Raw genomic sequence first — 24,196 nt, forward strand, 5'->3', positions numbered from 1 at the left:
CTCCTGCAACACCACCCTCGCCTACGAGGGCTTCGATTCCTGGACGTATCCTTCTTCACAGTAGCAAGCTGAGCAACCGGCACCTGGGTCGCCCCCGTCTATTCCTAGTTATTATTAAATATACTGTTACTAGACCATCCTCTTATTTCCCTTAATGGCTGTACGATGGCTGCTGGGTGTATGTGTGTGTGCGTGTTCGTATGCATTCTTATATATTGCGTGTACGTTAGATTCATACATGTACATGCTCGTCCATGTATTTGTTAAATCGTCCATGATTGTGACTATTTAAGTCGTTACTGACTTTGAGCTGCAACTGAATCGTGGCATGTGACGATAGGAAACGGAGCAAATCGCCTTTTGATCCAACACGTCCCGTGTGTCTGCCATGCTGGCATCCAATGTTGAGCCCAAGAATATGCGGTTCCTTTCCTTCGGAATCCCGTGGATCCTGTGGATCCACTTGATCTTCATCCATGACCGTACTTGCTGCTGGACATCGCGCTGCATCTTCTTGGCGAGTTTTAGGCATGGGGTCGGAGAGGGGCTGGAGAAATGGCGATAAAATGCGGTTATATTTGTTTGTTTGGGATTTAAAGTGTATATGTGCATGTGTAAGGCATGTAGTACAGAGGCTGTGGTGTATGGTGTCCATGCTTGTCCAGTGTTCCTATGGTCCATACATGTATGCAACATGCACACACACATATGCACACACACATGCACACACACATGCACATCGGATCCCACCGCTGTTTCCCCCCCGGGTGAAATAGATTGCGGTGTCGGATGCTGAGATGAGACACTGGGCTCCTTCAGTGCGCTGGGCGGCTGGGCGGCTGGAGTGGGAGCCCAATACGAGACCTATACACAGCCGCTGAGTAGTGGCGGAGGATTAGTTCTGTATAGGGCCTGGACGAGACTGCATTCCAGGTGGTGGTTGGGATAACGAAGCCGGCAGAATTTGCAATGATAGGGTGACGAATGGCACCGGTATGAGTGCATTGGTAGATCGCGCAGCTGTAGAGCATGCGCTCGGTGGAACGGAGGTTGCTTGGCATGTAGCTGCCTAGAGGATTCGAACAGGTGATGGCGCCTTGCGTTGATAAGGGAGAACGGTCAGAGGACTCTTGACCGATGTAACGCTCCTCCAATGATGGAGGGCTTCGGCGGTCATTCCCGTTGGAGTGCGGTTAGGTACCACTAGTCAGCGTCAGGCCCAGATCGTTATGCAACAGATACAAACAGACAACATACACGTACGCCTGCACGCGCACACGCACGCAAACATATGCGTACGTCCACACAGTTGTATGCCGTGTTTGTTTATCCTGTGTGTTTGTTTCCTGGGGTATGTGGGGTGTCCAGGGATGGCAGAGGCAAGAGATCCTTATAATGGCCTTACGTTGCTGAGATTCTCACATAGCAGCACGATTACTTGTACCTTCCCTGTGCCGCGCAGGTAGGCAAAGTTGGAAGGGGGGTTGGAGCGGAGGGTGGACGGGAGGGCGGAGGGGGCCCCGGGTGTAATAGCCTACTTGGCGGAGATGAAGATGTTGGACCGGTTTCTCGGCAGGGTGACATCGGATGTAGATCACATAAAAACGTTGTCATGCGGGTGACGTCTTAGGGTATGCTGAGGACCGTTGGGCCGTCAGTACTAGCAGGCCCCATCACCGATGGACTTTTGGACTTTTGGGAAAACATGCAAGCAGCCATTGAAGCGTAACAGTGCGGAACCATTGCCAAGGGATTGCGTGGCTGGGATACTGGAAGTTGTTACAGTGGAACCTGATCGGCTCGCACCTGCGATACCAAACCGGGCGGCCTTGGCGCTGTTTGCTAAATAGCAAATCGGCCAGGAACGAAAAGGAGTTGTGGCCCCAAACCCTAGAGCATAAGAGAAGGTACACTAGGCATCTTCTTTTGTCCACTGCTGTGATTGCATGGCTCACATGTCACGACGTCTGCCAGATGGATTCTGGGTACACACGGACTCGTTCATTCGATTCATAATGATTCCCGTAGAAGCATCTCCCAACGCGGTTGATATTCCCTGCGCATGCATGTGATACGATACATCCCTGCACGGAGCCAGTGGCGTCCATTCTTAGCTATTTTCACACCCAGCCCTGGTAGGTGCGGCTGGTAGGTGCCCAGCGCCTCCTTCCGCTCCACAAGCAATATCCGCCAGCGCCCACTCAACCACCACTCAGTAACCCCCGGTCACGTGACACCCCACACCTCCTTGCCACACTCAGAACCGGCCCGTCAGCAGATGGAGATCTGCGCCGTTCCTTCTGCATGGCAGGCTTCACATGAGGCCAAAGCCCTCCGCGTTCTGCAGCGCCAGCTCCAGACGTTCCTGCGTGAAGATGAAGGGCATCTTCAACGGGAACACACGTACGCGAGGGGGTACATGACCAGGATTCCTACGGCCAGCTAAGAGACTGCGAACCCAACGAAGAGCATGCCGGGCCGTCAGGTACATTTGCGAACCTGGCGGGAACACACGAAGGCACAACCAGAACCAAAAGCGCTTCCGCCAGGCCCCCATGCCCTCCGCCTGTCCACCGTCTGATGCATTCAGGGTTCGATTGGCCTGCCACTCTACCGCCTGCATCTCGGAGCCGCGCTTCAAGTGCTGCGTTAATTTAGGTACGCATTGACAACGAGGCACTGGACCTGATGACCACCCGACCGACGGACATCAGTCGGCGAACCCCAGCGAACCCCAGCCGTCACCATCCAATCTCACCCTACCTCACCTCACCTCAGCTCGGCTGACCTTACCTTGAGTACTTCTTTGCTAATGTAGTGCGGCAGCAGCAAGTGGTTAAAGCATGTATGCGCGGAGGGCAGCCGGTCCGAGTGGGCACCGGCGCGGGATATGACGAAGGGCGGGTTCAGGTGCGCCAGACCCTGCATGTGCGTTGGATGAAGGACGCCCGGTAGGTGGGAGGGATGGACACAGGTGGATAGGGGCGCATAGGATGGCGCATGGACAGGGATATCGCAGCTCCGAAACAGGAAAGACGGAGCGCGCTGCTGCTCACCACAGCGTGGGAGCCTACCTCTACCAACCAGCCTGAACGAACCTCCGTCCAAATCCCCACAAATCCCCACAGATCACCCAGTCGCTCTGATGGGTACAAACGCACGCACCCACCTTGATGGGTACTCGGTCGGATCCCGTCACGAAGAACAGCAGCTGTTTCTGGGAAGCAGGGGGCAGTGCGTGAACGACCTCCCAGAACCATCGAACCGGCTGGCACGCGTCCGTGTATGCATGCGCATCGGGCAGTGGGCAGAGAGGAGAGGTGTTTCGAGGAGTCAAAAAGTCCAGGCCCGGTAAAAATGGAAAAGCAACGGAAGGCCAGACACAGAGAGATTCGCTTACGACATGGTGTCTTATGACAATACATGGACTGAAACCCTGAAGGAGGGAGGACTGCTGGCGATGGCGCATAAACGAGCAAACTTTACCCTAGGGAGGAGTCCAGCAGTTCTGAAATGTGTTCCTTCCATCGCCGCCGACAGCAGGAGGGCTACCGAGGGCTCGCGTGAACACACACACACACATACAGACACACACGCATACACGACATGTGCGAGAAGTGTGGAGATAACGACTTATCAAGGGCGGGCGGCCGAGCCGGCAGGTTGGGTGAACAGGCGCAGCCCTCAAGCCAGAAGGAACAAGTAGAGCAAGTAGAGCTAAACCCCTAAAGCTACCTCCGAGTCCTTGGTGTATCCGTCATCATACTGAGTGGCGCCCTCCAACTCCTCCAGTCGCAGCTGCCGGCTGCCACACACCAGCAACTCCAGCTCCGAAGGGGAAAACCAGCCCAGCGCGGCGCCGGAGCACAGGCGCAGGAAGCCGCGCTGGAAGGGGTTGAACTGGGGTGCGATGGAGTCCTGGCAGCAGCAGATTTGGGTTGCATTGGATTAAGATGAGTTGGTTAGTTTGTTGTTAGACTTGGTTGGGTGGCATTGGTTGGCTGGCACTGAGGGAAAAGAGCGCGGAACAGCACGGTAAACGTTGGTGCAGACACGGTGCACGTGGACGCCCAGGAAAAGAGGTGCGCGTGTTGAAGTCGCTCGGTAAAGGTTTTCCCCATTACGGTATGCGAGACATCGGGCCCGGCGTCCTCTTGAGGGGTAGGGCCAGATACTGATGGGAAGGCCTCAGGGGAGGGGAATCAGGGACGTTTGGCGATTGACAGCGAATAACAAAGTTGGATAGATAATAATGGTTCAGAGGAACACGAGACAACCCGTTCCTTTAAATGAAACTGTCCTCGTCGGCAGCGCGAACTTCCCCTCCTCCTCCGCCTCCGCCTCCGCCTCCGTCTTCTGCCCTCACGCGGTGTGATACCTGAGCAATCCACCACGACCCGAAGATGCAGCGATGCTACCCCACCCCACCCCACGCACATTCCCACGTATCTCCACCATGAGGCGCTCATTAAAAGCAATTACAAATGTAATTTTTAAAGCTGCACGTGCGCCCGCACCTGTAGCAGGTGCCTGACGTACAGGTCCACGTAGAGGCGCCTGTTGGCCGCACTGACCGCCATCTCCCCTCCCCCCGGCACGAGGTCCACCGGCTCCACCTCCCCAAACCCCACCTCCATGTCCACCTGCACAAAGAGAGACAGGGAGAGGAGGTAGGAGGGGCATTACATGCAGGAAACAAAGAATCAACTGCTGGAGTCGAAAGCGGGGAGCCACTTGTAAGACGAGGAGAGGGACGTGGAAAAGCACTACTGAAGCCCTTCAGTCCCGGCCTGCACCTGGAACACGAGCCCCAGCGAGTCCACCAGGTCGGGGGGCATCTGAAGCAGCTTGGCGAGGGAGGAAGCCACCTCGGGGGCCAGCTCGCGGAGATCCTGGGGACGTGCGGGTTAGCACAGGCAGCGCGTGCGGGGAGCTAAGACGAAGCACTAGTGAATGAAGCAGCGTGTGCCGCGGGAGGGGGCCAGGTGGGGGCATGGGGCGTGTGGGCCATGCATGCGCTGTAGAGGCGGATTAGAGGTCCTCTTCCATAATTAAGGAAGCTTCCCGGAAAGGGGTGCTCTTGATAATACTAGCACTAAAGGGTAGCCAAATTGCACGGGACTGGCGTGGTGTAAGGAAAACTGGTTTGCCAAGGATGGCATCTCACGCTTCTTCTACAGTTGCCCCCTTGAGGTTTGCAAGCTGGCTGTCTGGGCTCGCCGGGGGTCTAGCCACTGAGGGCAATGCGCAACGCACCTCGAGGCCGAGGACGCCGCCGCCGCCTCCTTCACCTAGGTGGTGAGGCGCCACGCCGGCCCAGCTGCTGCCTAGCATGCTGCCGCTGGTGGCGGCAGCGGCGCCGCTGCCGCCGCTCCCAACGCCATGCACGGTCTGGCGTGCGGCTCCGAAACCACTGGCGCCGCCGCTAACGCCAAGGCCCTGGCTGTCACTGCTGCTGGAGCCCAAATTTATGGCCTCTTCCACCGCCGCCGCCGTTGCGTCGCCGCCGTCGCCGGCCGCAGCACAGCCGTCGCCGCCCACTGCCACTGTCGCACCCATCAGCTTCTTGTACAGCACGGAAGGGAACTGGAATTCCAAGATGTGGCTGTTGTAAATTGCGAGGCCTACAGCAGCACAGTGAAAGCGTAGCCGAGACAGAGATCCATCACGAACAGTTCCAATTCCAGCCAAGAGCAAGGGATGTGCGGCCGCATGTAATGACCCAGAATCAAGGAGTTTTCACAGCGAGTGACCCATAGGTCATGTCCGCAGCGCAGTGCGCAGCACATGACACGAAGTACAAACAAGTGTGTGTGGTTGTTACAGTGGGCTCCAGACTCACGAAGAGTAGAGCCAGCGGGCCACAGTACAAGCTATAATTCCTCCCCACTCCACCCTGCCCACCCTTTCCGCAAAGCTCGCCTTAACAGGACAACTCAGTGCGCCAGCATATCACCCAGTTACGGCAGCCCTAAGCCTTAGGTAGCCATGTTCAACTTTCAGCTCGTAAGCAGGTGCTAAACACCTGTCTACGAGCTTCCTTCCCATCTATACCATGAGTCCATGATGATACCAACCACTCTTGTGACGGCCCCACCAGCCGCAGCCGCAGTGCCCCAATGGACGTCCGGAGAGGGAGGGATATGAGGTAGATATGAGGGACAACATCCCGGAGCGACAGAAACACTCTCTCCTGTCCGATCCCCAACCCACCCACCGTGCTCTCCATCTTGCAGGCCCATCCTCGTCCAATATTAAAGACAAATGCCATTTTGGCTAAAAGCCCCGAGAAGAACAGTATCCTGAGCAGAAGTCCCCCACCCACCTCACCCACCTCACCACCGACCAGCCACCAGCCACCACTCCCAGCAGCCGCCGTGCTCACTTACCTATGAGGATGCCCACGAGCTCGAACTCCAGCTCCATCTCCAGTCGGGAGGGCCGAAACCAGTGCAGGTGGGAGGTGGGATCGGCGGTGAACATGCCGTAGTCCGGGTTGAACAGCTGCCGAACCAGCAGCTGGAAAAACTCCTTGGCCACGCCGCCCTCATCCACACCCTCCTCGCCAATAAACTTGACCTGCGGCACGCGGGGATAGCGCAAAGCAGTCCTTTCATGCAGACGTGCCCGACGCCAAAACGCATGAACGGTGCCATGAACCGTACCACGAGCGTAACCGTGCATGCAAGTGGCCAGGGATGGGTAGGAGGGGCCAGGGCTGGCTAGGAGGGCACATCCCCTCACCACCTTGAGGGGCTTCTTGAGCGAGTCCGTCTCCTTGGCGCGGTGGATTTGTATCAGCGTGTCTTGCACCAGATAAGGCCCGCGCCGCACCCGCAGCACCAGGAAGGGGCACAGGTCGGGAAGGACGCCCGGTACGGGACTGGGACCCACACCGCCGAAGAGGCCCCGCAGCAGCGCCGAGTTGAGCTCATTCACCTAAGGCAGGAGCACGGGCGGCCCAGCGGAAGTGTGGAGAAGAACAAGAAAGAGGAGTCCGTAGAGGAGGAGGAGTCAGAGGAGGGGGAGGCGGTGTTGGCGGAGGAAGAGGAGGGGGTGGAGGAGGAGACAGAAGAGGGGAAGGCGGAGGGGGAGGAAAAGGCGCTAATAAACCCGTTAAAACATCGACCCACACGAGGAGATCCAAAGAGTCGAACCAGATTGCGACATCGCCCTTCATCCTCCGTTAGCAAGTTACAGGTTACACGTTCCGCATAAATGCAGGGCCGTCCGTAAAAGCCTTGTGAGGGGCCCACGGCCATGGGCGGTGCAATAGCCCATTATTGTCTCTCCTACCCACGTAGAGCCACATGCAGGTGTGCTGTGACGGCTGCTGCGGGATGTGCAAGGGGCGGCTGGAGCCTCTGGAAAGTTGTAGGCGACTGCTGGAGGAATATTGAAGTGGGAAGCGGCTGTGGCCCTGCCCGCCTGCCTGCCGTTTTCTGCCTGCATCCTAGGGCTCCAAGACTGGTAGCAGGTAAGGAACTCTTCTCCAACAGTTCGCTCACGCACTCACTCGTCCCGTGATTCGTAAGGTGAGGCCCACCTGGCTCATCTGGTTCTCCATCTGCAGAATGCGCGCCTTGGACCCCGGGTCGTACATGAACGGGAACTTGCAGAAGCAGAAGTCGTACTTATGGGGCTACATACGGCATGGCAAGATATGCAGCAAGGCGTGCGGGGAAAATTTTGTGAGGAGGCATGAGAGGAAGAAATAGCAGGAGAAGCAGGACCTGGCGTGTGTGTTGGATCACAGGGAGCTTCCTTGGGAAGAAGTACGGCGAAGCCATTTTTAAGACCATATTCGATGCCGGACCAGCTGTCTTTGCGATCTCGATTTATTTCACTCCTCCCTCTCCTTCGTTATGCTTTCAAGTACGCGGTTAAGAAGCCCGCGGTTACAACGTGCGCTGATCCCAAACTTATATGACGGTGCCCACGGGCATGCGCGGCCTTTTCGGCGGTCAATTTTTCGGCGGTCAATTGGAGCAGGATATGAAACCTGGGTCAGCCAACACTGAAATCAACCCCAACCGCACGCCGACTCAGATCTGGTCCTAAGACGCTTGCCTGCCCGCCTGCTTGCCCGCCTCCCTGCCGGCCTGTTGAACCCCATGGAACACACCCATCATTTCCATCACCATCACCATATCAACATCATGGGCAAGAAAACGACAGTCGGAAAACGACAGTCGGACTCACGTGCTTCCATTTTCGAAAATCCTCCTTCAAGTTGAAGTCCTCGTGGTTAATGGCATCGTTGTAAAACGCCGCCGGCTCGAGTGGCCGCCAGCCAGTCCCCGAGGCCGTCCGACCGCGGCCGCCGCATGCCACTGCGCTGCCGCTGCCGCTGCCGCCACCGCCACCAAGCGCCTGCATGGCTCCGAAACCCATGGACGAAAAGCCCAAGTCCACGCCGCCGCTGGCTGCTGCCTGGCCCATAAGCGCACCCGCCGCTTGGGCCGCTGCGGCGGAGCGCTGCCCCGCGACCTCATTCGCCTCGTGCAGCAGCGCCACCAGGCGTGTGGCATCCTCCACGCCACGGGTAATACTCTATTGGTGACGAGGCCGAGAGCGGCGACGACGACGACGAGACGAAAAGGTGGGTCCAGGGAGGGAGTTCCGGATGACGCGATGGCGCACGCAGGAGCAAAGGCTCAGGAAGGGGCGGCAGGGAATCATACGACACGACACAAGGACGAGCAAATGGTCAACAAATGGCCAAGACGTACAAAGCACCGACTGCTTAAGAGAGCTTAGAACTTTTGCAGCGCATAACACGGGGCACCTTGCTTCAAGACATTAGACGCCCTCGCTGCCGATCCAACCCCTTATCTGCCCAACACGCACGACCATTAGACCGCATTCCCTTGAAGCACCTCATAATATGCTATATGCTATGCACTTAAAAGCAACGCAACGCAAACCACCCTAAAACGCACTCCAGTCCCCTACCCACCTGCATGCGGAAGAGCGTGAGGCTGATGAAGGAGTGCAGGCGGGACAGCAGCCTGCGGCAGTATGGCGAAACGCAGGGGCCCCGGGGGGCCAGGTGGGCCCCGTGGACCGACGTGAGAGGGGAAAGGACGCGCAGAGACTTGGTTCAAAGGCTCTCTCTTGTGGAAGACGTCCACTACTTATGAGTTGGACAGAGGTGGAACGGACGGTTAGGTGAGTCGGTGTGTCGAGGCGGAAGGCGTCCGAGGGAAAACTTGTACGCGTGACGCGTCTCCATCCATGGATTGCAAGAGAGAGCGAGGAGAGGCGAGGCGAGCAGGAGCTGAATCGAAGGAGTGGCAAAGCGGCACACAGCACCTCACAGGACGGAAACGCACCACACAGCAGCTCACGCACCTTCTCCTTTTCCCCCCCGTGGCCACCATAACCATAACCGTTATTTCCCTTTCCAGGGGAGTCACCCGAGGTGGGCCCCGATTCACCCGACCTACCTTCCACGACCTATCTACGCCACAAGCTACCTCTCCGAGTCACAAATCACCTACCCACCTATATATGCCACGACCTACTTACCTACTTACCTACCTACCTACCTTACCTACCTTACCTACCGTACGTACGTACCTGCATACCTACCTACCTACCTGCACAGCTCGTCAGCCGGATACGTCACGAACAGCTCCACCAGAGCTTTCCGCTGCTGCTGTGACAATGCGGCGATAAACGCCACCAGGGAACCCAACATGCTGTTGTGTAGCCGTACGTGGAGGGAGGGCGGGCGGGAGGGAGGGAGGGAGAGGGGAAGTCAACCAGGGTGTCATCAGGATGCCGAGGGAGCACATGCAGTGCGCTATATTCCCTGACAGTCGTGCACATGATCATGATTACCTCTGTCACCAACATCACTGACGCCAGCAAGCAAGCATGCATGTAGGGCAGGTGCGGGAGGGGAAAGACGAACCACGAACGAATGAAGTGCGGGACGGGCGGTATGAATCCTACGTGGTGGAGTAGTGGTAGAGAGCGCAGTACGTGTAGAGACATGCCGCGAGAAAGGTTAGCATACATGTAAGCGGCCTGATGCGTGCCTTGAGCGTGTCGAGTGACAGCGGCATCATCAAATTCAAAGATTCAAAATTAAGCACTAAAATTCTAATACCCTCAAGCGATTATTTACTGGTATTAGGAAACATAAGCAATATAAGCAATGTAGGGAACGCCACGTGGCAAGGGCCACCGTCAAGGGCCACAGACCCATGGGACAGTTCGTATGGCATAGTACAGTGTGGTAATGGTGGATGGTGCTGCATGGTATGATAAATCGTAGAAATGACAATGTGTTCAAATGGCCCAGAAGCCTCCCACTTTGTAACAATTCAATTTAATTCAATTCAAGATTCCCCCGAGCATTCACGATGCTCAAGCCTCCCCGCACAAACCCCCCTACGGTTCGTGATGCCGCGATATCTCCACGGTTGATGTCTAATTAACCCCCTGTTGACCACCGAAACGTCACACACGACGCGGTGGGCAGGCTGGTCCACGCAACCCGACCCGCAGTTTCCGTCCTCCTCGTCCTCGTTTTGCATCGAGGGGACGAGAACTCACTCGTGGTGTTCGCCCTTGTCCAGCAGGGGGTTCGCCAGCAGCACCCCTAGCTGCCGCGCAAGAGCCGGATTGACGGAATGTGGAAGGTTGCTGAGTGCAGATAGCAGTCCCTCCACTCCTGCCGCCAGCGCACTGCCGAGCGCCGCTGAGGTCCCCGTGCCCGTGCCCGTGCCCGTGCCCGTGCCCGTGCCCGTGGCCGGCGACGGCGGCCGCGGCTGCGGAGGACCCGTACTGTCATCCGGGCCCGTGGACGACGACGATGACGATGCACGGCAGCCCAGCACGCTGTCGTACAGCGCAGCGACGGCCGTGAAGTCCAAAGGGCATATCCCAGATGGCCCTGCACTGGGTATCGTGGAAGAAGGGGCGCTACTGGTGACTGTCTTGGCGGGTGTGTTTCCGCATGCCGAGCCTGTGGCATCGGCGGCTCCGGGACCAGCGCCGGTCGCACCGGCTGCTTTGCTGGCGGGCGCACCAGTCCGGCCGCTGCTGCCGTTCCTGCTAGTACTGGCGCCTGGTGAGGTCGGCGCTGCGACTGCGGCTGCTGCTTTTTCCTTCGTGCGCGATGCAGGCGGAGGCAGAGACGTCGCCATCTGCGAGTAAGGTTGAATTCGTGGGACCATGCTATTAGCCTACGTTACAGCGTTCCATGGAGGCATTTGGGTTGGGTGTACAGTGCCATGCATGCGACGGCAGTTCAATGGTAGTTCGGGGCAATGCAAAGGGAAGTAGCACCTAGGGACTCTTACGAACTTTTCGTCTTGATCAAGAAGCCGTATGTACTTAAACGACGCCACCAGCATTTTTTAAAAGGTTCAGCGGCTCATCACGTGTGCTACATGCCTACATGTAGATGGCTACCCAGCTCAGTTCCCTTCCAGCATTTATCCCCGCCAGCCATAGCGCTTGGTACTAATTGTGTCTGTAATCCGCAACATAGTTCCCGGCCCCTATATACGCGTTTTGCGCTATGTATTGAAATCCAAGGAGCCATTTTGCTAAGGTTGATGTGGGTCAACTGCGGGCGTTAGACACGACCGCGTTAGAACGAAGTAAAAAGCAGCAGAGGGCAGGGGCGTGCAGCTGTCTGTTAACCGCAGTCCCGAGCTTCGTTTTTGAGCCAGCGTACCTCCTTCGGCCAGAACGCCGCATTTATGCAGTCCCCGCTCGCGAAGAAACGAGTGACATGCGAACAGAGTTGGCTGAGCGGCGTGGCGGCTTCGTCCCGTAGGCGGCGAGCCAGGTCGTCAGGCGTTGGCGGAAGCTCGGCTGAAGACACACGCACGCGTTCATGTTCGGGAAAGTAGCATTAGAAGCAGCATTAGGAAAAACGAAGCAACTTTAAGCCAACGCGTCCCGGGAGGGCTCGAGTCTCTTTTTGATACCCTCTGGCGGAGTGGTATGGAAAATGGGACACGCCAAAAGTGCACCAACGGGTGCCAAACTGCGTCCCCGCCACTGTGCACACAGGATTCGCAGTGCCCGGCATTTCGTCCGCATGGGGATGCCCACCTAGCACACGCCGTTGGGTGGAGTCAGCAGGCAGCTTTACGGGAGTCCACAACCTCATGCAAACCCCTCCACCCGCTGAGGCGTAAACGAATAACTCACCGACGCCGGCTGCCACCTTAAGCGCGAGAGCACAGGCCTCGTTCGGCTCCATCCCGCGACGACGTAAGATGTTGAAGGCACTATGCACAGCGCAAAAGAAAACGCATAAGTATTCGCAGTACTAATTTGAATTCCCGAGCCGCTTAGAGGTTTTGGGCCGTCAGGCGTTTCTTTGCCGATACAGTTACACATGTACCTGTGGACATCCTCTGCGAAGAGTGCTCGCTGATCCTCAAGAGGTAGCCCCGATAAATTTCTTTCCGGTATGTCCATACACAAACGACGTGGATGTTTACGCTGGGCCGAAAAGCTGGACTAGGACGGTGGGGCGAGTAAATCAAGAGTCCCTACCAATGCTGAAGCACCATCTTATATGGAGGGCTTTATGATATATGAACCTTCCAAGACCTGGATGGACTGAAGCTTACAAGCCCACTAAGTAAGGTGTCGGCCTGTGAACGTCGCGACCCTCGAGGTGTGTCGCAAGCTGCATATAGCTCTTTTAAACGACTGTAACGTATCTTCTGTATGACCAGCTAAAACATCGCGGTCATGATAGATTGTGATTTGCGGGGGCGAAGCCTGCACAGCATGCATGACGTGGCCGAGCATCTAGGCCGTTGGTTTGCTTAAGCCCCAGGCTTCAAATTCAACGATTGCGCATGCTAGACATGGACAGTACGCATTTCTCGGCACGTTCTCTTCCTTCAGAAAGTAAACTTATCGCTTCTCGACACATTCAAAAAGTACGACACATCCCCAACAGCCCTAGCAAGGCGCAGGAACCACCTTCCCGAGAGCAATCATTACAAAAGGGTCCAGAACCACGTCCAACGTGTCGAATACCGATCATGCAATGACGCCTCTGAACTTGGACCTGCGGCCCACGGCGGCGCTTCTACAACCCGCTTCCACACCACTCATCCTGGCGCCACCAGAGAGTTGGGCCTAATCGTCATCAGCCTCGTCAAACTCGTGCCTCTGCTTCTTGCTGTAGTCCGTCATGCCGCGCCCACTGCCAATGACGCCCACCTTGCTGCCCACAAGCCCCTCCGGCACCGAAAAGATGGAGCCCTTCTTGATTGAGCCTGCCGGCATGACATGCATACATGTTCTAGAAACCCCAAGTGGCATATGCTTCAAGGTGCACGACTTCGACACATTAGCAAACAGGTTGAAGGGATGCCTACAGACCCGGTTAAAGGAAAACCCCCAGCAGTAGTTCTGCATTATGACTCCAGTCTCACTATAATAGTAGCCCTTTTCACATCTCCTACTTACGATTCCTATCCCGAGCCTATGACGTCATCGGCGATGCACCATCGCCCAAATGCTTATGGCTACATAGAACTCATCGCGTGCCGCGCCCCGCCAAGCCGTGCCGCCCCGCCACACGCAGTTACTCGCCTGTTAAGAAGCCGGTCTTCTTCTTGCTGCCCTTGCCCTTCAAGAACGACTGCCAAGTGTCCTGTTTCTGCTTCTGCGCCAGGTCCATGTTCTGGAACCGGATCTTGGACTTGAAACTCTTGAGCAGTTTCTTCTTGCGCGCCTTGGTCTTCTCATCGTCCGTCTCCTTAATGGCCAGCCACTGCAGTGTGTACGGCAGCCATGTACATCCAACCGTCGAAAGCAGGGGAAAACATCATTCCATGCGCGAAGCCATGGACTTAGCCGTCCCCTTTCCAGGAAACGCTACCTGAAGCGCAGGTCCACCTCCATTCCATACGGCTTGTCATCCTCGTGCCAGTCAAGGACACTGCATCAATCATCGTCCTCACCTTTATAAAGCATTCCCTTGCCTTTTAACCGCATACCGCCCCTTCATGCAGCCACTGCAATTGTCCGCAACAATCACATGCCTTCCATGCCCTCCTACTATACCCAGCGGCATGCAACCCCTGGCATCGCAGCTGCATCCCGTGAAGCTCCACCACGCCAGCCCCTACTTAAGAGCTGGGGCCCCCGCCCACATCACCTTGGGGATTTCCGTCACGACCGGCTCCTCTTCGACGCGCTTCCGCTTCGGCGCTGCCACACCGCGGTAGCCCTCGTCCGCGCTGGGCCGCGGCCGTACCCCCGTCAACCCCACCTGCTCTCAGGTCCAACGGTAAATAAACGGTAAACAGGTTACATCAACCACTGCTTGACATCGGGTAATTGAGGAACGCCTGACATCGCGTGATCACTTAAACCTCACAAAACCTTTCGCTGGGGTCAACAAGCCAGGGATGTAGCAGGACAGATACGAGGCGGTTCGTAGAGGCAGATAATGGGTAAGCGACCGACCCAGAATGCGTTGAAGGCAGCTCGATGGAAAGGAAAAGCGCCATAATCAAAAGCGCCTAAACAGCTTGCGAACTGGATTACAGCGCGCGCGCACGAAGAAGCTCACGCCCCTGCGCACGTGCCTGCGCGTTGCAGTGCCGCCTACTCAGGTGCAGCGCGCCCACGCACCTCTTCCTTGTTGCCGTACCCATCGAACACGACGATGAAGTTGCCAGCCTCAGAGACAGCCTCCACCGTCGCGTCGTAGTACTCGCCGTCCGCGCTGTACACAGCTTGGCATTGCGCGCCAATAGCCCATTCCCCAGGCGCTTGACCCGTCAACGCAGCGCGAATCTGACGAGTCGTGACAATGACGGGCGCGCAATAACAGCCTTTCTTCGCGGGTACTCAGCTCTTTAAACGTATGAACCAGCGCACAGGGAGAGCCTGAGAACGAAGAAGCTTGAGCAGAGGGAACAGCTTTATGCGCGCTGACCTGGGCATCAAAGCCCCGATTCTTGGCACCTCGGGGGCAGTGACCGGGACGAGTCACATCCCATCCATGAGGGCAAGGCCGGGTATGCCACTCCAAACACACAACTGTTTGGGGATGGTTGGGGCGCAATGTCTTGGCCGTCATTGACGGCTTCCCTCTTTTGCACTAAAGTCCGCTGCGGCCCATAATGTTGCTGTACCCGCGACCGATGCGCGGGACTACCAACTGCTTTTAAGTTTTGCATTTCCTATCCCAACTCAGCCGATGCCGATGCCGCTCTCTCATCCAGTACCAAGGCCCGCGTTGCTTCCAGCGCCGCCACCAGGTCCCGCAAAAGCCTCGCAACTTTGTGCTGGCCGGCGAGCTTCATACCTGCGCTTTACGGATTTGCTCCGCCACCGATGCCGGCAGGATGGCTGGCAAGTTCAGCTCCGGAGGCGTGACGATTTTGGCCACAGGGCCTGCAGCGTCGCCATCCGCTGCGGCGGCAAGCGCTAGGACCACGTCGGCGTTTGTCCCTGAAACCGAGTCCGTGTGAGGCACATAAAGGTAGGCACGGGGACAGTAAGGATTGGACAAAGGGGGTTGCTCCTTCGAAGGGAACGAATCCTTCGCAGCTTGCCAAGCACGTCAATGTGCACCTGCGTACCCCGTGTCTTCCCGTGCAGGCTTTAGCATGCTTAGGTTCAGGTTCCTTTTCCTCTCCACCTATCCGCCAAATGCGACTCCAGGGTAATATGAGGCCCAGGGCCCGGGTAGAGCCATAGACCGAGCGATAGCTAGCTTGGATGGGCATTTGGAATGGAAGCAATCAATCCATACGACATGTGACACCAAAGCATTTTGCTGCTGGCGGCATGAAGCTTGCTGCTGCGGAACACATCATAGGCCAAAATAGCTCTTAAGTCCAGGGCTTGGATTGGATAGGTGTAAAGTAATCCATGCCCGACGCATGCGGGTCCCACCCCCACCCCCACCCCCACCCCCGGGGCCGGCTCGAGGGCTGGGTAAAGGCCACTGGACCCTCTTGATTACCTGTCGGTAAGGCTCCGGCTGCTAGTCGCTGCTGCTCCAGGGCGTCCTTCAAGAGCTCCTCTGTTAGTTGGATTACCTGCAAACGTTGCCCCGGAGGGCTTACCAACTGCTTTTGCAAAGGCGTGCCCTGCCGCAACAGTTAACGTTGCGGCACTAGAAGTTGCCACTCCGTAACTCGCCTCTGTCAGGCTTTGATACATGTCCTGCAGGTCCTGTCCAGGCATCTCCTCGTCGCTGCCCATCATGAGTAGCTGCTCCACTTGTGCCAGCTGCTCCCGATATTGCCGCAAATTCTCCTCCAGCTCTTGTGGAGTCTGTAGTCCACTCATTTTCCGCAATTGTGCAGAAGCTTGTTAAAGTTACTGTAACTATTGATGCCGGTCCTATCAAGACGCCCGATTATAAATGAAATAGCTTAAAGTCTGTTCCGCAAAGGAAGCGAGCCACGTAGAGTGATCAAGCGATGTTCGACGAACGTCAACTGTTCTTGTAAAAATGTGTCCGTGTCAGCCTTGTAAGTCGTAAGGAAAAAAGAGGTCCTAAAGGGTTACGTTATTTTGGCCTACAAAAGTATAGTAAAAGTCAACAGTCGGCTCCAGTGATGCTGGTGATGCCTCGGGACAATGGCGAAGGTCCTCGATGCACGGGAAAAGGACTTCCATAAAGGACATATCCTGGTTTTGGACCCTTTAGCCTCGTTGGGTAAGAAACCATCGCATATATTATCCCGTGAACATGCACATCCGAACCTCCATGCCGGGGCGCACGGATATGTACGGCCCCATCCGGAGAATACAGCACCACTATTCAGATACGCCACAAATGGGGGCATGCACACTTGCTTGGATTAGGGAGAAAGGTTTTGGGTCGACATGATTTCACGTGTGGTCGTATTGCAGCAGTCCGGCGACGTGCGCGACAAGGCGGACCTCCAAAGACGGTAGCAACATGCAGCCAACGTCCGCGGTTGTGTGTGGTATTTTATGCCATTGAAGCCTGATACGCGACTGCTTAACTTTACTACAGGAGAATCCAGATCGCCAAGGCTGGTGGACAAGGGGGTGCAGGACCAGAAGCTGACCAGGGCAAGTACCACTTGGAAGCAAACGCAGCTCCTTAGGTTGCCTTAGAACGCTGAGCTTAACAAACATTGGACGCACGCCTGTACACTGTTCAGCCGAATGCTACATTCTGGGAGAGGGGCCAACCTGCTTATGTCGCCCGCAGCATGTTCATCAACCACTTCGATGGGCCCTCGGTGTGCACTCGACGACCCGTGAGGCGAATACAGTTCATGTTGTATAACACATCCTGCAGGATAAACCGGTACGCCGATGAATCACTGGTGGCCATTGGGACATGCATTCAGTTGCCCACCAACCGCAGCGACTGCCCACGGCTCGTTACGGGGGCGCAGACAGTGAAGGCTTATACACGCTATATATGAAACCACAATCTTGACTTCATGCTAGTTTTACAGCTCCATGATGCCATGTGAAGACGGAGCTAGGGAGCTGTACGATTCGGATCCAACTCGGCAGTTTCGGCCCTGAGATGGACTGTGTCGCGCTTCTAAGGTGCTTTGCTTCGCTTAGCAAATAAGTTTGTGTTATGGAAGGTATTGTGTAGCAAATATCTACCAAGCCGCGAATCTTGGCCGGCTGCTCTTTAGTTCGCGCCGTTACACAAACGCCGGACTTCTCTACTATAGTCGATGTCATCATGGTTGTTTGAAAAAGGAAGAAATTGACACTTTAGAAAGGAAGTATCCAGCCAGATTCGTGAGCTGACTGGAGGAGCGCAATCTTGACGCCGAGATGGGGACTCCTCTTGAGCTAATCAAGTACAACGCAAGGAATGGGAAATTTGAAGTCGGAAGTTCAGCCTTAGACACGCTACGTAAGGTATATAATGGCGTGGCAAGGCACAGCATGTTGCCCGTCCCGCCTCGTACGCAAATATCACTTCATGTCTGCTGCCCCCAGGTCAAGGGTCCTGTTGCGGTTGTAGCCGTCTGCGGTCGTGCCCGGCAAGGCAAGAGTTTCATTCTAAATCAACTCCTCCAAAGTAGTGGTGGCTTCCAGGTATGGGAGACTGAGTCCGCCATAGGGCCCTTGGCCAAACAGTCCTATGGGTATGTGCTCATCTGGCCAACGCAGATATCTCGCCTGATAGGGACCGATTGCTGGAGGGAAGGCCCCTTGTTTGCCCTCCTTTATGCTCCTGGTATTCTCTTGGCTTGTCACGTTGCCGAAGTGCTTGAAGCAACCGGTGGTTGCATGCTAAGAAGGGACAACCCCTCTGTCCGTTCAGTCAAATACCGTATCCCATATGGTCTGTTCGTACCTTCCTGCTTCCCTTGCCACAGGTCGGTGCCACACACAGGCCATGCACCAAGGGCCTATGGATGTGGTCCTCCCCTCAGCGGGTCAACGGACCAGACGACTCGACCCATCACCTTGTGCTACTTGATACTGAAGGTATCGATGCGTACGATCAGGTAAGGCGTACCTACGTGCACGTGGTAAGTCCACGTGCACCTACCGATCATCGCGCGATGCTTGCCGGTGGCATTCTGGGGTTAGGTTCCCCTTGCGTTGACATGAAGTTATGGATTAGCCTTCTACCAAGAAAGGTATGCCTAGTGAAATGTTGACGCGCCCAATACTCCTTCCATTTCTGCACACGATAGAAGCGGCCCTGAGGCCATTCGGTCCTCGTCATTGATCTGAAGACAAGGACTGCATGGACCGCCCGTGGGTCGAATCCACGACGTGTATGACCTGCAGACCGCTCAGTACTCGACCCAGATTTTCAGTCTGGCCGTGCTGCTGTCGAGCCTCTTCGTCTATAACCAAATGGGAGGAATTGACGAGAGCGCTCTGGATCGCCTGAGCTTGGTGACGGAGATGACGAAGCACGTGCGTGTGCGCGCGGCTGCAGCTAACAGCACCAGCGGTGAGATGAGTTCATTACGCCTTATGTGGATGGTTTGCCGAATGTTTAGGTTTTTGTTGTAAGGTGCCAGCGACACTCGAAATCGAAATCATGGCATAAGGCTTGCCTCCTCGAAGGCTCTGCAGTGAAAGGCTGGATTGTTGAGCAGGCCTGATCCAACCGCAGTAGTGCAAATCGATGGCTTGTGCCCCCCGGAGCTAGTAGGCTGTGGTGTTCTGTGCGTCCTGTGCATCAGGTGGAGAAGAGGGCCTTGGAGAGCACTCGCCAGCCTTTCTATGGCTGCTGCGCGATTTCTACTTGCAGCTTGAGGAGGAGGGGGGCCGCAAGGTAAGCCATACTGTTCTTGTCCTTTGCTAATGCTTGCGGGACCCAGTGCATGCTTCGTTGACTGAGCCCGTAAGGCGCTCTGGTACATGTTTTGCGCGAAACCCAGATCACTCCGCGGGAGTATTTGGAGACGGCGCTGCGGCCGGTTCCCGGCACAGGCCCTGCCGTGTCGGCCAAGAACGCCATCCGGGCGTCCATCGCGCAGCTCTTTCCGGCGCGGGATTGCTTCACGTTGGTGCGGCCTATGCACGACGAGGCAGCCCTGTCGCAGATGGATTCGCTGCCACGTGACAAGCTGAGGCCTGAATTCCGGCAGGTGAGTGTGGCGCCATGGTGATGTTATACGGGGCTCCACACCGCTGGTGAATGGGGGCACCGTCCTACTAGTAGCAGCAGGACGTGTACTGCAGGTTTGGTTCCACGCCGTGGGCAGCGAAAAGATATACAGGTCCACCGGGAAATGCACTCAAGCATGCAATGATTGGCGACTTAAGGCCCGAGTCAGTCATCCACAAGAACGGTTGCACAGACGAGGTGGTCAGCTGTGGAGGTCGTCATCGCGTGCCGAAACCCACACGGTGCTTACTTCCCAGCATGTCATTGTCATGGCGGGACGGCCATCCTGAACAACAAAACCCAACAACACATTGTGTTTGGGCTCGGCTTGTGAGGGTCGTGGAATTGCTGAGCCAACGCAACCACCATTCTGAACCACCCGTTTTTGCTATCCTGCCCGATAGTTTTAGTTAATTGCTCTTTGCTCTGTCTATGGCCTGGGGTCCTTGCAGGGCGTAAAGGATTTGACGGCACTGATTTTCCAGCGAGCCACTCCAAAGCGCTTCGGCACACAGCTTATGACAGGTTCGGTGCTGGCGGGCCTGGTGAACGCCTACGTTGTGGCAATCAACCAGGGCGCGGTCCCCACCATCGCCACAGCCTGGCAGGTGCGGAAGCCGAGGGTTTACTTTTCTTCCGTTTGTCACCTGAAGTCATTCACACATCATGCGACGTTCGTACGTACGCGCAGCCCCTCTGACGCCATGTGCTTATGCCATCTGCGAGCTTTTTGTCTTATCATTTTCGCGTCATTCTGTACTCACTAATCGCGCGGTTGACGCGATGTGGATTCATTCTGTAGACAACTGAATGCTCTCGTTTATTCCACGTGGCATTGCTTGTACGAACAAGGAAGGATTTGGGTCGTGTCGTGCTTCTTCCTGCCTATATATTGGCTCGGTTGCATTCAGGGTGTGGCGGAGTCCGAGTGCCGGCGCGCGTGCGATGCTGCTGAGGCGGCCTACACCGCGGCTTTCGCGGCGGGTGGAGAGGTGACAGCAGAGGAGTCGGAGCTAGAGGCGCGGCACCAGGTTAGCAAGCAGCGGCGTGGCGCGTTTACAGGGCTTCATAGAGCTACGAGGCGCATGCTTTTGGTGTGCGACCAAGCTCCATAGGAGAGCTCCCTAGCATTCCTCGAAAATTGGGTTAGGAATGTGTGCGACAGGGACGTATGCGGGCGGAAGCCGAATGCTTGCTACTCTTCGGTTTTCCGCCGCCTTTCTTTGCATAACCGACCTCTCGTCCTGGCGATTACCTTGGCATGCAGCGAAGCCTGGCGGCTGCGCGGGCGGCGTTTGAGGAGGTCGCGGTTGGTGATGAGGGCATTCGCAAGGCTCATGAAGCGCGTTGGATGTCGGCGGTAGCCAGCCGCTACAAAGACCTTCGCGGCCGTCGCTTGGCGGAAGCTGCAGCGGCAGTCAACGAGCTGCTTTACAAGGGCGCAAATGACGTTGCGCAGGTAACCTACACGCATTACTTAAAAAAGCTAGGTTTGCGTGCGCAAAGCCGAGGTCTCTACTCACATCGGCGAGTCCTTTCTTGGCGGTTCATCAGATTAAGTTTGGCGGCTCCGGGCTCTGTACGTCTTTAGTTAGTTCACGACAACACTGTGCAGGTTACCCTTCTTGTAGTAAAATGCGGCTGCAGGCAAAGTCTCGACATCCATTGCGAACCTGAACCTGAGACTGCACTTGCAGGCGGTGCGCGGAGGAGCCGATTTGTCGGCCCTGCAGCAGCGGATCACCGCCTTTGTGGCAGCGTATGAGAAGGCTGCGACAGGACCGACCAAATGGCACAAGCTGGCTGCATTTCTGGTGGAGACCTGGCCAGCAATAGCAACCCAGGTGGGCAACGTTGCCAACTTCCTCGGGCTCGCTTTCCTCTGGGTGATTTCCTTTCGATATATGTCAGCGGATGCGCTGGCTGCTTAGACTGCTGGGAGGCCAAACTTCTGCCGTCATCCTCGTGTGCATGTTTCGGGATACGCCCTCAATTTCGGTATGCGCCGGCAATGGAATGCACCCGGGCTTCACGAGTACCTGGTATGGTATTGTACTGGATTTGAGCTTCCCATCTATCGTCGATCTCCATTGTCCAGGTGCTGGATCGGCAAGCTGCCGCCGCGAAGGCCGCCTTGGAGGCGGTACAACGCGAGGCGTCGGATATGCGCACCCAGTTGTCGGGAGAGCGGCAACGGGCAGACCAGGTGGGATCGGCTGGGTTTTTATATGATGGCCGCCTCGGTAGAGGGTCCCCACAGGGTTGGCGCTCGCCAAGAGGATTGCCTGACACAAGAGGTCCCAGCCTGTGTGTCATACACAGGCTGATCAGGTTCCCACGTACCCTGCAACCTTACGATTTGCACTGCTGCCTTTCCTCTCGCTGCAGGCGGAGCGGCTCCACCGCGACGCCTCCAGCACCGCCAAGTCGCTACAAGAGCAGCTCGGCATGGCACAACAGGAGATGGTACGAGTGCGGGCTGCTCTGGAGCAGAAGTCGAAGCAGCTGAGCGAGTTGCAGGAGGATGCGACAAGGTTACGGGGGGCCCTTGAGCAGAAGTCTGGTACCGCTGCGAACCTGCAACAGCAGTTGACCGACGCGCACCGCGAGCTGACCCAGTTGCGGACGGCTCTGGAACAGAAGTCGGGCTCTGCTGCCAGCCTTCAGAAGCAGCTGGCAGAGTCGCAGCGCGAGCTGACACAGGTGCAGATGGCCCTGGAACAGAAGTCGAGCTCTGCTGCCAGCCTCCAGAAGCAGCTGGCAGAGTCGCAGCGCGAGCTGACACAGGTGCAGACGGCCCTGGAGCAGAAGTCGGGCGCTGCTGCCAGCCTCCAGAAGCAGCTGGCAGAGTCGCAGCGCGAGCTGACACAGGTGCAGACGGCCCTGGAACAGAAGTCGAGCTCTGCTGCCAGCCTCCAGAAGCAGCTGGCAGAGTCACAGCGCGAGCTCACACAAGTGCAGACGGCCCTGGAACAGAAGTCGGGCGCTGCTGCCAGCCTCCAGAAGCAGCTGGCTACCACACAGCAGGATGTGACGCAGTTGCAGACGGCCCTGGAGCAGAAGTCAAGTGCTGCTGGCAGCTTCCAGCAGCAGCTCGCAGAAGCACAGCAGGATGCGGCTCGACTGCGAGCAGCACTGGACCAGAGGTCAGCGAAGGTAAGCATGCAAGGCGCTAGCAGTGCGTCATCTCGGCCAGCTAAGCGTTTCCAATTTGGGCGCTTGGGCTGGGCTACTCGGATGCTCTCGTGGGCATTCAACCCACATTTGTTGCTGGAGCATGACACTTGGATCTGTGAACCTGTGCAGGTAGCGGCCCTGGAGGCACAGATGTCCGAAGTCCTGCTGGTCAGCGAACGTAAACAGGTGCATCACGCGCGGCGTCACACGGTAGAAAGTCATCGTCCATGACCCCTTGCGCGCATGCGTGGAGCCTTTAACAGCAGAACTCGAATTAGGTGTTGTATTAGTAAGATGGATGGCTTTCACACCTCATTTGGCTAGCTTCTGGTATGACTCGCCACAACTTCATCGCGGTCCTGAGTCAAGCTGTGTCCTTAACCCCCCGCACCGCAGGCCGGCGCTGTGGAGTTGGCGGACGCACGGGTGCGTGCTGCTCAGAACGAGCTCCAGACCAAGGTTGCCGAGATGACGGTGAGATGGTTGCTGGGTCCCTTCTCCTGTCGTCTTTCCTGCATAGCCGTACATTGAGACCGGGCCACACCCACCCTGGGTAGCGGTGGTCGGGGGAGCGCATGAAGCATTGCATTTTCACCAGGTTCTTGATGCGAACTCTTGTTATGAAGTGTGCGACAAGCCTGTGACCCGAGGGCTTTGGGTCAGTTTATATTCGTTCATGTGTTTCCATGATCAGCTCAGTTACATACGGCAGCGCCCCCTGCTGCCTCTCTGTGGCTGTAGGCGATCTTGACGGCCGAGCGCGCCCGCGGCGATAGCCTGTCTGCGGATCTTGAGGGTCTTGCAGCACGGTGCAGCAGCGCGGAGGGCCGGCTCGCAGCACAGGAGGCGGAGGCCAGCGAATGGCGCAATAAGTACATGCGTGAGGCGTCGACCAAGCTGGAGCTAATGGGCCAGCGGGACGAGGTATGTTAGCAGCATGCAGATTATGTCAATGTAGATAGCGCATGCCATACATTCCATGCACCCGTTTGCTGGGAAGCCGAATGCACGTATTTGCCCTTGCTTGTGCTATCTTGCGCCTAATCGCATCCCAGTGATTCTGTTGCACAGCATGCTTGTATTAGAAGAAAAAATGAGGTTGTGGTGCGATGCTTGGCAGGCGCGTGACAGTCTTCAACTACTCATGGTGGAACGTGATAGCGTGGCGCGGGAGCGGGACGCAGCACGGGCAGAAGCGCAGCAGCTGCGCGCTGACCTGCAGGTGAGGTGCTGTTGCAGTGACGACGGTGCGCACCTACGAGACTTGACAGATTATTATCTTGTTGGCGGCGATGCACTGAAACTCGGGAGACGCCCAGCGTGACGAGAGACGAATGAATAGGACCTGGAGGTGAAGGGTCGGTCCTGTTTAGTGGGTGCTAATGGTCATCAAATAAGGAAAGAATGTGACGACCCCACAGTGTA

At 56.6% G+C, this 24,196-nt stretch overlaps 4 protein-coding genes across 4 annotated transcripts; 1 reads left to right on the forward strand and 3 right to left on the reverse strand.

The window, feature by feature from the left end:
- Positions 1-2,769: 2,769 nt before the first annotated feature.
- Positions 2,770-6,870, reverse strand: VOLCADRAFT_57484 (uncharacterized protein; the record flags this gene model as incomplete). Its single annotated transcript, XM_002947679.1, has 8 exons — positions 2,770-2,922; positions 3,170-3,268; positions 3,736-3,918; positions 4,518-4,643; positions 4,797-4,892; positions 5,542-5,624; positions 6,390-6,579; positions 6,745-6,870. Coding segments are annotated over 8 exons (1,056 nt in total), but the record flags the coding sequence as incomplete, so codon positions are not given.
- A 6,706-nt stretch (positions 6,871-13,576) lies between these two features.
- On the reverse strand, positions 13,577-16,302 carry VOLCADRAFT_103530 (uncharacterized protein; the record flags this gene model as incomplete). Its single annotated transcript, XM_002947680.1, has 5 exons — positions 13,577-13,765; positions 14,153-14,266; positions 14,632-14,796; positions 15,311-15,456; positions 16,077-16,302. 5 exons carry the CDS (start codon positions 16,300-16,302, stop codon positions 13,577-13,579), a joined length of 840 nt encoding a protein of 279 aa, XP_002947726.1.
- A 2,529-nt stretch (positions 16,303-18,831) lies between these two features.
- Positions 18,832-19,595, forward strand: VOLCADRAFT_57349 (uncharacterized protein; the record flags this gene model as incomplete). Its single annotated transcript, XM_002947546.1, has 3 exons — positions 18,832-18,931; positions 19,176-19,258; positions 19,365-19,595. 3 exons carry the CDS (start codon positions 18,832-18,834, stop codon positions 19,593-19,595), a joined length of 414 nt encoding a protein of 137 aa, XP_002947592.1.
- A 2,752-nt stretch (positions 19,596-22,347) lies between these two features.
- On the reverse strand, positions 22,348-22,635 carry VOLCADRAFT_34228 (uncharacterized protein; the record flags this gene model as incomplete). Its single annotated transcript, XM_002947681.1, has 1 exon — positions 22,348-22,635. A coding segment is annotated over one exon (288 nt), but the record flags the coding sequence as incomplete, so codon positions are not given.
- Between the last annotated feature and the right edge of the window lie 1,561 nt (positions 22,636-24,196).

This window comes from Volvox carteri (assembly GCF_000143455.1).
Source record: "Volvox carteri f. nagariensis unplaced genomic scaffold VOLCAscaffold_7, whole genome shotgun sequence".
In the NCBI taxonomy this organism is placed as follows: Eukaryota; Viridiplantae; Chlorophyta; class Chlorophyceae; order Chlamydomonadales; family Volvocaceae; genus Volvox; species Volvox carteri.